Source organism: Triturus cristatus, chromosome 4_2 (assembly GCF_964204655.1).
Source record: "Triturus cristatus chromosome 4_2, aTriCri1.1, whole genome shotgun sequence".
Classification (NCBI taxonomy): domain Eukaryota; kingdom Metazoa; phylum Chordata; class Amphibia; order Caudata; family Salamandridae; genus Triturus; species Triturus cristatus.
In genome coordinates, this window is record NC_140586.1 from 236435405 (window position 1) to 236450400 (window position 14996).

General features: G+C 44.1%; 1 protein-coding gene across 1 annotated transcript in view; it reads right to left on the reverse strand.

Annotated features, from left to right (window-relative positions):
* MFNG (MFNG O-fucosylpeptide 3-beta-N-acetylglucosaminyltransferase) overlaps positions 1–14996 on the reverse strand; it is a 129307-nt gene that overhangs the window by 20171 nt on the left and 94140 nt on the right. Inside the window, exon 7 of the mRNA XM_085601363.1 lies at positions 10996–11081. Coding sequence (XP_085457489.1) covers positions 10996–11081 — 86 coding nt within the window. The remainder of the gene's footprint in view (positions 1–10995; positions 11082–14996) is intronic.

Sequence of the window (14996 nt, forward strand, 5' to 3'; positions counted from 1 at the left end):
TTGCCAAATCAGCAGACATTTCTTGACAGATAATACAATAACACACTGATCACATTTGGTTTCTTGAGGGGAGGGCTGAAGACCCTAAGGGATGGGTCAGATGGAATACTTGTTGAATTTTGGGTTTTCCTGAGAACTCTAAAGGCCCAAACGTGAGTGAGTTCATTGAAACTTAGCTTAAAACTGTGGTCTCTCCTCCAGGTCTCTCACCCGATTTCATAGTCGAGTGAGCACAGTGTCCCGGCCGGCAGTCCACCGTGGGCTTCCCCCTCCCCTTTCTGCCCCATCGTAGTGAGACTCCTGTACTATTGTAACTGTATAATGATCCCTCAATCTGCCAGGGCAAGGGTCACATTCTCTTTTGAAGCCGCCAATGTCATGATTTTCCCAGCGACACACTTGCCATGCAACATCAATTTGCATCTTTCATGTCTGTTAAAGAGAAGCTGCAAGAGTTGGGATTTAGATATCCCCTCTTTTTAACTGCAATAGTCAAGATCCATGTAGATCAATGTGCCCTTTTTTTCACCGACCCTCAATATGCCTGGGTGAAAAGTCAGTCCATCGATAATGTGGAACTGCCCAAGTATCGACCCTGTCGGCGCCACCATGCAATCAACTGTTTGGACCAGAAACAACCCACCTCTGCAGAAGCCATGCCCAGAAACTGCAGGAAGAACAACATGCTGCTCTGGCTGTAGATTCTGCTTTAAAAACTGCAACAGAGAGGAAATCAACCCAAGAATCCACAAGCTTTGGGTCTTATGCTGAATTCCTAGAGGTGTCTGACTCTGGGTTTTCACCTGCCTGCCACTTATAACCCTTCAAACGGCCAACAACTTATTGTAACCATGATGATTGCTAAAACTCTGTCTTTTGTAGCTTTTTTTTTATCTCTTCGTAATGTGCCAGCATACTGTCCCACACTTCTGTGCGAAGCCAGGAACAGTAGGAGGAGGATGTAATCAGTCAGCGATATAAATTTGCAGTGTGACAACAGTTTGATGATGCTTCACCTGCCTGATGCCTTGCTTTCATCCTATAAATCTTGATAAACTCATTTGTCCTGTTTTTGGAGGCTAAAGTAGCATGCTCTGGCATGTGCAGAAGCTCATCCCACCATTGCCTGGTCAGTCACCCCATGAAAAATATATTTCTTTATATTCTGTTTTGTTCTGTTGTATTACCTTTCTTCATGATGTTTTGACAATTGCTTATCTTTGTTCTGTCTGGGAGTTGAGCATGAGCTTAGTTTTGCAGTTGCAAATTCTGCTTAGGAGAAATTTAACCACTACACTTAAGTTTACCCTCACGTATTGGTACTTTAACAGGAAAACAGGCTTGACATGATTATTTTTCACATTATAATTATTGTGGCTGCCCCTAACACATGAACAATTCTGACCTGGAGTATCCGAGGTATGGGCTCCCCTAGCAAGCTATATATTATTTTTGCCACACTGTGTATGCCCAATAGTCCACTAGACTGACACTGAATTCACTAGAATTCAGCATAGGTGATGAGGGCAACTGTTCTCCACTATTTATGCAGCTATTGCCCGAAATGACATTATCTGGGTCCATTCCAAAGTCCCCTTTTTAGCTGAGATCGCACTCACTGATCCAGAAGGTAGCTTCACCCTTATAAAGGGTAACTTAGATAGGCTCTCTTTTGAGTTGATCAGTGTCTACACCCCTAATGTCGTTCAACTAACATTTATGTCCTCCCTTTCTAGCCATCTAGTAGCTTGGGTGGAAATTCCATGGATCCTGGGAGCGGATTACAAATGCAGATTAGACGTTGAGTTGGATAGATCTTATCCACCTTTATCACAATCCCTAACCCTACAAAATACTACGGCCTTAGCAAGTTGGCTACAGCACTGGTCCCTGCTTGATGTCTGGAAAGTCTTAAACCCTGCTTTGTGACACTTCTTTTAATTTTGTCCCCCAGTACTTTGATGTTCAATTAGACTGGATCATAAGTAGTTGTGAAGTTCATGGCACTATCTCCTCTGTTTCCTACTTATGCAAGATGATTGTTGAACATAATGCACTAGATCTGGTTACCCACTGGGGTAGACCCCCTACTCATATTTCCAGGTAGAAGCTTCCGCCCGTCCGGCTGAAGGATGCAGTCTTTCATGCAACTTTTGGAGATGCCACTGTTAATTACTTTGATATTAATACAAGTTCAAATTCCTCCCAATTGATTTTTTGGAGGCTTTTAAGATAGTCATTAGGAGAGTGAGTATTGAAGCAGCAGTATATGCCCGTAAGGTATTGGAGGTAGATGTTCAAGGATGCAAGAATTTTACATTTAGAGCATGAAGCGTCAACTCATGAATGAAAAAAAGCTGTTTGGATGGAAATTAAAGATAAATATGCAGGGCTCTTAGAATAATTTAGATGTTTGAACTAACACACTTGTTGTGATAAGGCCCATACGGAAGCAGAAAAAGCCAGGCAAACTACTTGCTTCGTCAGTTGGACCGCGATCATCCGATACCTCTATAACATCCATTATATATGGCTCGGGTACAACAGTCTAGTCTCAGAGTGCCATCAACTCAGCTTTTTCTGCCTATTGTATGCACTCATGCTCTGAAGACAGATTTTCAGAGTAAGGAGATATTAAACAATTTCTCTCTAGGTCAAAGATACTCTGCCTCAATCCTCTTCAATTGGATGACCTGGATCAGGAAATTCATGGTGCCCTGCACGGCTGGACAACCGCTGGTAGGGACAGCCTTCCAAATGAGTTTTATAAAACCTATGCCACACTTAGGGCCAGATGTATGACCCTATTTTACATGCGCAAACGGGATTTTTTGACATGATACTGTACATGTATTTACAATGAAGGCATAGCGAAAAAGATTAAAATTCAAATACAATTACCCTTAGCTTGATAATTGAATTATATAGTTTTTTTGCTAGAAGGGCATCTTAAAACATGGATGGATTGTAAAACCGTCAACGTTTCGACCCTGACAAACAGCATAAGTTGAAGAAGTCAGAAACGGGTCTTTATCAGAACAGGATAGTATATTGGACAGCCAAATCTTCGATAATTGAAGGACTCCAAGAGGGCAAGCCAAAGGAGCCTAGAGGTGAGAGGCACCAGAGGGGTCATCCATCTGGACGTAAAAGTGGAATAAATCCGTTTTCTGAATGTCGAAAAAAATGGGGCTGAATAAAGAGGTTGGATCACAGTCAGTGCAGTGATGACGCATCCAACTTGTGGTCCGTATGAGTCTGGGAAAAATCACAACAAAACGTGGTAATGAATGTCACACTCAGCGTGTCTGTAAAGTAGCAAGGCATCATCCCATCTGTCTGTACAGATCATTGAATCCTGCCGCCGGCCAGATGTCCACAGAGACGGAATGATGCCTTGGGGTCAGGCTCAGAATAAGGATCCTGTTAAAGGGTGAATGTATTACAAGAGATTCCAGCCCTTTTCTTATTTCTAGTCCCATATAGGCGTATCCCTGGATCAGTGAGAGTTTATTTCGCCCCATGCAAATTATGGGGGACCTCCAGGGGTCATCAGCTGGGGTTTTGGGCAACACCTTATACCTGGATAATCTGAGAGTTATAAATATGAATGACAGGGCTTTAGAGCATACAGGACCTTCCCACAAAATTACGTTAAATAACCAGTTCACCCCTTTACTGTACTCTCAGGGCTCACAAGATGTGGAAAGCTGGGTAAATCATGCATAGCATGGGGACTCCTCTTGCAATCTGAGAATCCTAAACTGGAACAATCACGGGTTCAACCAACTCTTGAATATAGGTGACTGGAGTGAATAACTTTGTTGGTTTCATGTAGTGTTTCTGCAAGAGTATTGGCTGAGAGAGGACAAAGCCATTGAGGGCTTTGTAACTGTCAAGTGTATGTGTAACAAACAAGAGAAAGGTGAGCCTCAGGGGGCGTCTTGACCCTAATCTCCACTAAGGTAGTAAAGAAAATTTTGGATGTAGTATCTCTTTCTAGCAGAGTTCAAATTATAGCAGCTGAGCTATGGGTGAGAATGAATTTTCATAGGCAGTCTATATATATAAAGAGGAGCAGTAGAGAATTAATAATTTGGTTGACACCTTTGATTGCCCCATTCAGAAAGTGATGAGGAAATTTCCAAAAGCTATCCTAATTCTGGCCAGGGTTTTTTAATGCTCATCTGTACCCTTGTTACAAAGATGAAGTGCTGCAGGAGATCTTAGAACACTACAATATACCTACCACCTCTTTCCCTAAAGATGCAGTTAAGAAAGAGTCACCGCAAGGGGCAGTTGGTTAGCAAACAATGGTCTGCTGCGTCTGAATATTAATTTTGAGAAGGAAATCCCAGCTTCCCAATCATTTAGTTGTGGCTCCCAAGGCTGACCGATTGACTATGTGTTTGTACCAGCATGGCAGTTTGGGTACTATTTGGATTATAAAGTAATGGATTTTCAGGGAACCGACCATTAGGCTCTCTCTGCCACTTTATGTTTTGCGGAACGGGTGGAGACCGAAAGGGTTTTACCCTTGGGCATGAGTTTTCCGTGGGGAAATACACTTGATTTCTCCCCACCTACGCCATTTGGCCACATACCAAGTGTGAGACTGTGTGAATGTATTGTCTGAGTCAATCCAAGATATAATTGTTTGGTATAACATGTTTTTAGAACATTTGGCAACATGTATATGAGTAAATTTGAACAACTACAGGGCGTGGTGGAAAGGTCAGGATAGAGCTGTACGATGGTTCAACACTACCTGCCAGAACATGAAATCCCATCTGAGGAAGATAACTAGACAGGAAAATTTAGGGTCTAAGAATTGTTCTGGGGAAGATTTGAAGCTGCTAGGGAGGCAATACAGACAATTGTTCAGGGAGAAAAAAATCTGCCTTTTTCCATAAGCACAGGACAAATATATTAGAGATAATTCAGCGAGGGGATCAAAGAGCTTTCTGGCAAAAAGTGAACAGACTCAGTAATGCTCATCAGGGGGCATTTACCTTTATGATCAGTGAGGATGTATAGGTATCATACTTGGATGATCTCTATGGCTCACTATCTACGCAAGCCAACACAGACTTGTGGCCAAACATGGGTTTGGCCTGCTCTTGGTTCACGGCCAAAGGGATCAAGATGACATTCGATCGCCCAAAGTTAACTGGAGCCGCTGGATATGACAACATCCCTGCAGTACTGGTTGACGTAAACAGTGACTGGTGGGCATGGGTCTATGCTAACTTGTTTAGTTGGTTAGTTTCAACGGGGTCCTATCCACCCTCATGGAAAGGCTCGGTAGTGAAGCCAATATTGAAAAAAGGGAATGGTAATCGGCCCTCGAATTATAGGTTGATAAGTTCCCTAGGTATTTCTGAGAAGATTTTGTAAAATAAATGCTGTTACCTCATCAGGAGGAATAAGCTCAGGAGAATAAGATTATTCCTATTGAGCAGGGGGGTTTCCGTGAGGTCCATTACACTGTGGATCATTGCTTTGCATTATGGGCAATTATTAAGAAATTCGTGGCAGTATGTAAATAGCTGTGTTGCTGTTTTATACGTTTTGAGAGGGATGTACTTTGGGAAAAGCTCATTGCTTGGGAAATATAAAGCAAGCTTCTCTGTATGATCCATAATAATAATTGGGCCCAGGTTGAGCTTGGTAGTTCTGGGCATCTACCGAGGAGGATTCTGGTTTATAATGGTCTCCGGCAGGGATGTGTTTTGGCCCAGAACTTATTTAGTCTGTTTCTGGTGGATTTACCCTCAGTCTTCAAATTATGCAATTCTTTCTCTCCAAAGGTGGGGGCTTTGCATATCTTGTGTTTGCTGTATGCAGATGATTACATTTTCTAGATTATACCCCTCTGTGTTTGCAAACGAAATTAGAGTCTCTAGATGCTTATAATAAAGCCAACTCCCTGAAGATAAATATGGAGGGGCCGATTCACAGAACTAATCTGAGATAAAATCCTAAACTTACTACTTTTGGTATTCACAGAAGGCATTTAGTAGTAGTAAAGTTAGGACTCCTAACCTTACTACTTCTAATCTGAGATAAAACACTAAACTTACTACGTTTGGTATTCTCAGAAGGCATTTAGTAGTAAAGTTAGGACTCATAACTTTACTACTACTAAATGCCTTCTGTGAATACCAAAAGTAGTAAGTTTAGGGTTTTATCTCAGTTGAGTAGTAGTAAAGTTATGAGTCCTAACTTTACTACTAAATGCCTTCTGTGAATACCAAAAGTAGTTAGTTTAGGGTTTTATCTCAGATTAGAAGTAGTAAGGTTAGGAGTCCTAACTTTACTACTACTAAATGCCTTCTGTGAATACTAAAAGTAGTAGTTTAGTATTTTATCTCAGATTAGTTCTGTGAATCGGCCCCAGAGAAATCAAAGATAATGGTGTTTGGGAAAATAATATCTAAGTTCAAATGGGTTTGAACCCAGCACCAGTTGAAGTGGTGGATTTATACACATATTAGGGGCTCACATTTAGTAGTAATTTCGTTGGGATGTCCATATGAGGAGCATACTATCTAGAGCTCTATTACAGACCAAGTGTCCGGCTAAGTTTAATCAGATATATGGGGGTCTGTCCTTGGCTCACCTCATAAACGTTTATGAAGGGAAAATCCCACCTCTTACCCTGTATGGTGCAGAAATTCTTGCACTCGCCTCTTCCTTCAGATGGGACTTGGTCAAAAGCACCGTACTTAGGGGGCTGTTAAGTTTGCCCCAATAGTTCAGGGTATAATGAGAGAGTTAAACTTGGTTCCTTGGTGCGCATTCGCAAATTCCTACATGCTGATGTTTTTAAATAAGCTCGGGCAGGATGAAGGCGTATTAAAAATCTCTAAATTATGCTGGGAAGAAATCCTTGCCATTGAAGGGGAGTGGGCCTGTGACGCTTACCATAGGGTACAGGAACTTAAAACTCTCCATACCACATGGGGCTTAATTAAAAGAGGATCTCCTTTGCCCCATAGACAGGCATTGAGGGAATCCGCCCAGAAAGTGTGGTATATGCAGGACATAACCTACCTACTGGAGAAACTCTCAATAAAGTTTACATTGCAAACACTAAGCCTGGGTTGTGTATTTGTCTACTTGTCTCAGTTGTCAGACCCCAAACTTCATAACTAGATTTTGAAAATAAGAGTGGGGCATAGCCCCATCTTTTCTAGGTCTGTCTGGTGATAAGAAGTACATAGTGAAAATTATGTTTTCACTGCTTGTATTAAGTTTTTAAGACCCTTATTTTATATATAGCAGATGCGTTCTAGGTGGAAGGGGGTGACCCTATTTTCTGAAATGCAGGTTTACAATGTTGCAGTGGGAATTGCACGTTTTATACTGTTTATTAAGCAAGGTTTTCACGTTTGGATCAGGCGAATTGGTTTTAGTGTATGTATGGACATGTGTCTCAATAAACTTATTCTTACTACTAGTACTATTAGGTGAGTTAATTTGGAGGGGAGAAAGGCCCAAAGTTGCATTGAGGAGGTTGAAGTTACCCACTGATGGAGCCATGCATTTAAAGGCCTATTACCTTGCAGCTCGAGTTGCAGTGGCTGCCCAGATTGCTGGCAGGAAGGAACCTGTTAGAAACTGGTCTTACCACCTTCCAGTGGCAGGATAGGCTATTGCATGCTGACTTTTGCCTGGATCAAAACCCATCCAAAGGCTCCCTGAGGCCATGTTTGCATCACATTGTCCAATTTACAGTGTGGCCTGTGCCTTTCACGAGAAATAGAACCATACACTCCAACACTTCTACTGAAGGGGCTGCAGACGCCTGCAGGAATACTTTCCACACACAACCACAAGTGATCTCTCATTTAGGCAACCTCTTTCGAGAAGGGAAGAAATCTTAGTACTTGGCTGAAGAAACAGGCATAGTATTAGGCCAATTTAATTTAATTGGGAAGGTCCTACAATCCCATTGCAAAATTAAACAAGAGAAACCACCCACACATGCAGTATTAAATTCCATACATACAGTGGATGAAAGACAGATTAATTAGGGGGCTCTATAAAGCCTTACTTGATAATTCTATGGTATACGTACAGTCAGTGAGGGAGAAATGAGAATCTGATGTGAGTAGGGTATTCAATGACAAGGAGTGGGGAAGGATACTTTAATATCATCAGAAAGTATCCCGCATTGCCCAGTTCAAACAAATACAGTTATTTATTATGCATAGTGCATATTAAATCCCAAGTAAATAAATCACTGAGACCTATTCTAACTCCCTTGCCCCAGGTGCCACAACGAGAATGACACGTTTAACCACATACTGTGGGATTGCCACAGGTTAACGTCCTTCTAGCTTTAAATCACAAACATTTTAACTCAGACTAGCGGTATCACAGACTAAGCACATTTCAAACATTGTATGTCTGAACTGTTAAAAACCTTAATAAAGACACACTAAGGGCCTTATTACGATGGCGGTCAGACCACACACCGACAGGCCGTTGGTGGTTGTCCGACAGCCCTTCGGTCCGACTGCCGGATTACAATGCAGGCAGTTAAACCCACAGCGGTAGGGGGGAAGAGGGCAGGCACCACTGTCGGGATTACAATATCCCTTTCTGATAGCTTTATAATATTGGGACGACTGCCATGAAAAGGCTGTCGGAAATGGAATTTGGGGGCCCCCAAACAGGGCCCCCACTCACCTCTTTGCACCGTGTGCCATGCTTGACAGCCATGCTTGACATGGTGCATGGCACATGGTGCATGGATGTGCAGGAGGTGCTTCATACCATGGCGGCTTGTGCTGCGGCCCTTTTCCTTGGCCACAGCAGAAGCCACCGTGGTATAGAGAACTTTCCGACTGCTAGCACAGCGGTCAAATCATGATGCAGTGGTCGGAGCGCTGCATGCTTGTCGGGCAATCTCCTGACCGTGTTTCCACCAACCACTATCATAATGAGGCTCTAACTCCTAAATTTTGAGGGACCTTGCACTTCTAATTGGAAAAAGGAAGCTGATGTGTAATTGGAAGACCCTAAAGATCCCTTCTCTGCAAAGATGGAAGAGTAATGTAGTCTATTAGGCAGAAGCTGAGAGCAATACCTTACATAGGTAAGACGCAGGGGGTCTATGTAAACACCCAATTGCTCTCCAATGGGACAAACCTCCATGAAATTATGTATTATCCCTAGTCAGTTAATCGTAGTCAAAATTAGATTAGCTTAAATCATTATTTTAGATTTTTTTTTAATCATCATATTTTAGATTTTATAAAACAATTTGTCCTGGTATTTGACAATTTGGCTCAAAATCACTCCCTGAATACTGTATATTACTGTGTAACTACAACTATGGCACGTCTTGTTCGACTAATTAGGGTGGGTTTGTTTACTATATGTTTGATTGTAAGTTTTCAACATGTTTCACAGAAAATGTGGATGTTTTAGCCATTTCTATTGTTTACTATAACTAAAGAGACAATATCTTGCAGACCATTACCTGCTTGCATTACTGATCTTATGTAATGTGATGAGCAAATTTAATGTTACTCTTCCATAAAGTGAAGTGAAAAATTCAGTACTTCTGAAAAACAATGGATCTTAAATGTTTTTGAGGAAAACAAAAAAGTGATGGGTGGGGTTTGAATTAATCTCAGCCAATGATAATTACTTTGGTTGCATTCCAGTTCATCAGGGTGTTGTTTTGCCCACCAAGCCACCTCAGAAAGGAACCAGGTATAAGCCAGTTAACCTTGGCCCAGCTCCATTATCGATAGTCTAGACCAAACCTGCAGGGAAGGTCCCCTCTGGATGAGAACAGAATGGACCTGGCCTGTCTGTTTGGGCTGGAAATCCACCCACCATTTTTTTTGTTTTGTTCAGTCTGATGCCCCAACTATGACGAGCATGCCCCAACGTGGGTCTTGTGCTTATTGGGCAACAGGAATAAAGTTGCACCATACTGGTGGGGCCTAAATAGATCGAAATTGGTTCAGGGTTGGTTGTATCCCCATTCAGAGGGACTTTACCTGGCAATGTGGGCTGGTAAATTCTACTATTGGAGCCATGACTTAGGCTGATTTGCTTATGGCTGGTACCTGTAAGGAATGGATTGGCGCCCAGACGCATTACCAATGGTTTAAATTCATTCAAGCATTCTACCTATCATTTTTTTTGATTTCCTAAAATGTTTTTCAGGCAAAGCTCATAAATGGGAATAGGAGACTGATTCGAAAAGTGGACCAGTTCACTCTGTGATCAGCATTTGCCCATGGTATTGTGCCTCCGAGCGTAGCATGGAAAAGGAGAATGTCATATGTTCGCTCTCGTAGCTATCCAAAGCTCACCAAAACAGGCATGGTTCAGATGCAACCCAGTTTGACTCGTGCATGGCTATGTGCCTGGCTGCATCTGGTCAGAGAAGGCATAGAGGAAGGGATATTGTAGTGGGCACACACATACAAGGTTCTTGGTGTGCATACTCATGTGAATTAGGGATACACAGACAAATGTACTTCCCAGACTCAATGGCACACCACCTAGCGGTACAAGTCCTACTGTCAGCACTCCTTCACGTGTTTGGCATAATCTATTCACAAAGAGTACGTTCACATTCTGTGCACTTTATTTATAAGGCTATAGTAGCCCTCGTGTTTGGTAATCCTGCGTGTGCGCCCTCGGAGAGTATAAATCTCCAGTGCAGGCGTATCCACTTCTCCTGGAGTATGCCCACTCCCAAGGGGTGAAGAAATGTGATAGACGGTTCTCTTCCATCTGAATCAGTGCACAATTGCAGGAGTAAGTGCATTCATTCTTGCGCTACTTGGAGTGCATTGTCGGATGGTAGTGGGGCACCACCTTACTATATTCAGGCCGCCTCGTGACCTCGCCATTATAAAATGAGGTGTATAAATGTTTCAATACAAAATGGGGTGCGAAAAGCCATTGCTTTCTCCCTCACTTGGGGTCTCCTGTACTGTGCTCTCTGCAGGCCCGACTCACCTGGAAGGATCTTCCTGCTCGGAGAATGGACCAGGAATTTTTACCACATTCTGCTTCTTCTGGAAAACCCCGTAACTCAGAGTGACCTGTTGGGGGGGAATACAGAAGAGAGGTCAGATGCAAGCAGAAATATTTTCATAATTGTATCTACTCACCTACAGTGTTAAAACCCTTTGTGTCGACACTCTTGACTCAACACTGTGCACACGAGCATACATCTCAGGTGTGTGTGTTTCATTCAGTTCTGGTTCTATTCTATGCATTCCAATACATTTAAACACTTGTCATCAATGCTTTAAGTGGACTAGGTCATTCTGGTGCTGAGCGTCAGAAAAGCAGAAATAAATTTGGACACGTACCTACCAGACCCACTTTTCACGGCTTTTCAAGGCTTTCTATCAGCATAAAATTCAAAGCAGTCCACTTAAAGCATTAATGGCAAGTATTTAAATGTACTAGAATGCAAAGAATAGAAACAGGACAGAATGAATCACTTTCACCAAGTTTGTATACTTTGTGTGCAAAGTCAAAATATATCGTCTACAAAGATATAGACCACAGTAGCTTCATAAAAGAGGTAAGTATATCAAATTGTAAATATTATACATTATATTATTGTTAAAATATATATTAACTTGAAAATAATATTACATTTTCAAAAGATATATCCTTATATCAAAAATATATTACAAATACTATTTATTAAAATGATACAATATCAGTATTACAATTAAAAGTATTACTACAAAAAATATATAATATAAACAGTAATTTACCTGAAACTAACTTTTAAAATTAAATGTAAATAATTAAAAATATATATCTTAAATCATTTTTTTTTAAAAAGAAATCAGATCACAAAATGTAACTTGGAGCAGTCAGATTCACCACTACCACTCCAACTTGACCAAAAGTAGTGAAAATGTTGGACTTTGGAGGGGTAAGACATAATATTGTCACTCCAATGTAAGCAACATTAGGAACATTTTGGATTTTGGAGGGGTTAGGTGTACTATTCCTGCTCCAAAGTAAGCAACAGAAGAGGGGCATGGGCAAAATGGTGGGAGGCTATGACAGCCGAAGCAGGGCTCCGTCCTCGCTGCCCGAGAAGCACGGTTTTGAGCCCCCGCAGACTGAAATTTCCACTCCTGTTTGCTGCTCAGAGTCCCCTGACTCCCGGGGCGCGGACAACGGAGAGAACAGCGACTCTGAAGTTAGTGTTTGTGAGGGGCTGCTGAGGTGTGCGCAGGTGGCGGAGCACTGGATGAGGCTGGAGAAGAGTAGCGACCCTCATTGCCCCGCCAAATTGCCTGGACTTTTCGCCCCTCCTGTGCGGTAGCTCCAATGCGCATGGTGGTGGTGTGGCCCCCCCAGAGCAGGTGCCGGCCGTTTCGCTGTCTCTTGCACCCGTTAGGCCTAAAGTGGAGGTGAGGACTCAGTGAGGCCAGCTCTTAGAGCAGGGAATCGGATCCTGCCCTTGAGAGCGGACAGCAGAGGAACAGATGAGTGGAGGTAGGAAGCGGACCCCCCCGCCCTCCCTATAGTTGTATCTCTTGGTCCGCTGAGCTGCCTGGGACTTGTTGGTCGGTCTGCTGTCCTAGCAGTGTGGCCCACTGGTGGTGGGCCTTCTGATCTTGGAAGTGACTGCCCCAGCCTGCGGTGGTGATTGGCCTGGTGGAACAACGGTGAAGTGACTTGCCTGGCGGGACTTGGGCCTCCCTGCCCCGTGCCCCTGTGAGAGCCTGAATACTGGAAGGCCCACATTTAGCTTTGGATATTGTCTTCCGCAGAGGACTCCTACCCTCCATCTCGACTTGGCAGCTGGCGGGCCTGGGAGAGGCTGACCGGAGCCTCCCCCACACATACCTGGGGACCTGGCTGGGTGGCTGGCGGTCTGAGAGAGGGGAGCACTGTGCTCTAGCCCAGATGAGCGCCAACTTGCCCTCAGTACTAGCATGGTGATCCTCTTGACGCCATCTCTACAGTAAACCCATCCACATCTCGCGCTCTCCCTCGGGAGCGGTGTATCCCATTTGGAACTCACTGTGAGGCACTCCTGGGCCTCTTACTTCATATATGAGCATCTTGGGTGAGCGTTGCAAGACTTTTGCAATCTAAGGTTTACGCCTATTCCCCGGGGCTTGCCTCATTGGTCAGGGTTGATGGACGGGCCCACTAGCATGGCTTCCACTAAAGGTAAAATGGACTGTTCAGTACGGGACATGCTCAGCAGCAGCCATGGTGGAGCCACAGGCGATAAATCTACAATGGCGAACACGAAATCTACGGGCGAAGTTGAAGACACTGACAGCCCAGTTACTTGCACGTTTACGGAGTCCATGTTCGCCTCTCTTTGTGAAGACCTGCAGGCGGTCAAGAGGGATCTCTCCTAAGACCTACAAGAGGTTTGTAGAGACCCGGATGAAGTAGGGGAAAGGTTTGCCTCATTGGAAGATGGATGTGCGAAAAGAGACAAGGAGGTCGAGGGGTTGGAACAGAGGGTGATTCGCTTCCAAGAACAGCAGATTGACTTACAGGCGTGCATCAAAGACCTAGAAAAACGGTCTCAAAGAAACAATATTAAAATCCGAGGTGTTCGAGCAGCTGCAGAGGGTACCGATCTGGAGGAATATGTGCAAGCTATGTTCCACTTTGTTTTAGGGTCCTCCGCCAACATGGTGATAAAACTGGATAGAGGCCACAGAGTTGATCTACCGAGATTGGCGAAGCAACTCCCGGCGGATATCTTGGTGTGCGTTTATGACTTTCAAACTAAGGAGGCCGTTTTGCACAAGGCTCGAGATGCTCATCCACTTCAGTTTAAAGCCCACTTCCCTCAGTTATACCAAGACATAGCAGCTATCACCTTGCAAAAACAGAGGGATTTCAGGCCAGTCATGACCCATTTGAGAGACTCTGGTATTTCCTATTCTTGTGGCCATCCATTTCACCTCATCTTTCGTATAGACAGCAAGGTCCACCAAATCAGATCTCTCTCTAACGCTTGCAGGGTCCTTGGCTTAGAGCATCCGCCTAAGACGCTCATCCTTCAATTACACGGGAGCGATTGGGATCACGTAGAAGGGCAGGAGTCAACACACATCCGCGCCCGACTGCCTACGCCCGACCCGGACACGATAGCACGAGAAAAGGAGCCCGTCCTGCGCTCCCTGTCCAGAGAGCGGATGGAACTGAAGAGTCTTGAATCCTGGACTGTTAAGTGAGTTATTTGGCCTTGGTGGGTGGGCCTGAGGGTGGTGGAGGCGGGTCGGGAGGCTTTACTGACATTTTGACAATGGAAGTCCCCGTTGATGTCACCCCTCACAGATGTTCCCATGGTTAATGGACTTATCTGAAAGAAACACGTTAGTGTTAGATTCCTTACCTTAGAATATCCCCAGGCGTCAGACTGGATCTGGAAAGTTTTTGCTAGCAGTACCTCTGCGCGTCAGTCGCTGGCGTCGTATGCGCCGAGATGACATCACGGAGACTACTTAGGCGCCACCCATGCGCGCTGACGTCAGTTCTGTGCACAACTTTCCACGCCAGGAATGCAGAGCCATGCAAGACACTGACCACTGGTGCATAAAACTAGGGACCTAAAAGGGATAACCTTAACCCTAGAAATCAGCTGACTTCAGTTGTTTCTTTTTTCGCGCCAGTAAGCGCAGATCTGGTTAAAGCACGTACCTTAGTCACTTTTTGACTATCTTTTTGAGACTTTTTGTCTCCTGTAAGTTTGAGTCTACTCTGGTGCACGTAGGGATGCCTGGTTTTAAGTCTTGTGGGGCCTGCCGTCGCAATATGTCGATAGCGGACCCCCACGATGTCTGTCTCTACTGCCTGGAGAGTGACCACGACTCTCGGTCCTGTATGGACTGTTTGGCCATGGCCCGAAGGCCTTGTGGGAGCGGCGCGGGAAGCTGTTAGAGGTCCAGCACTCGTCCCTGCACCGTTCACGGCCCAGGGGCCGCTCCAGAGAACGCTCGCTGGGCCACCGT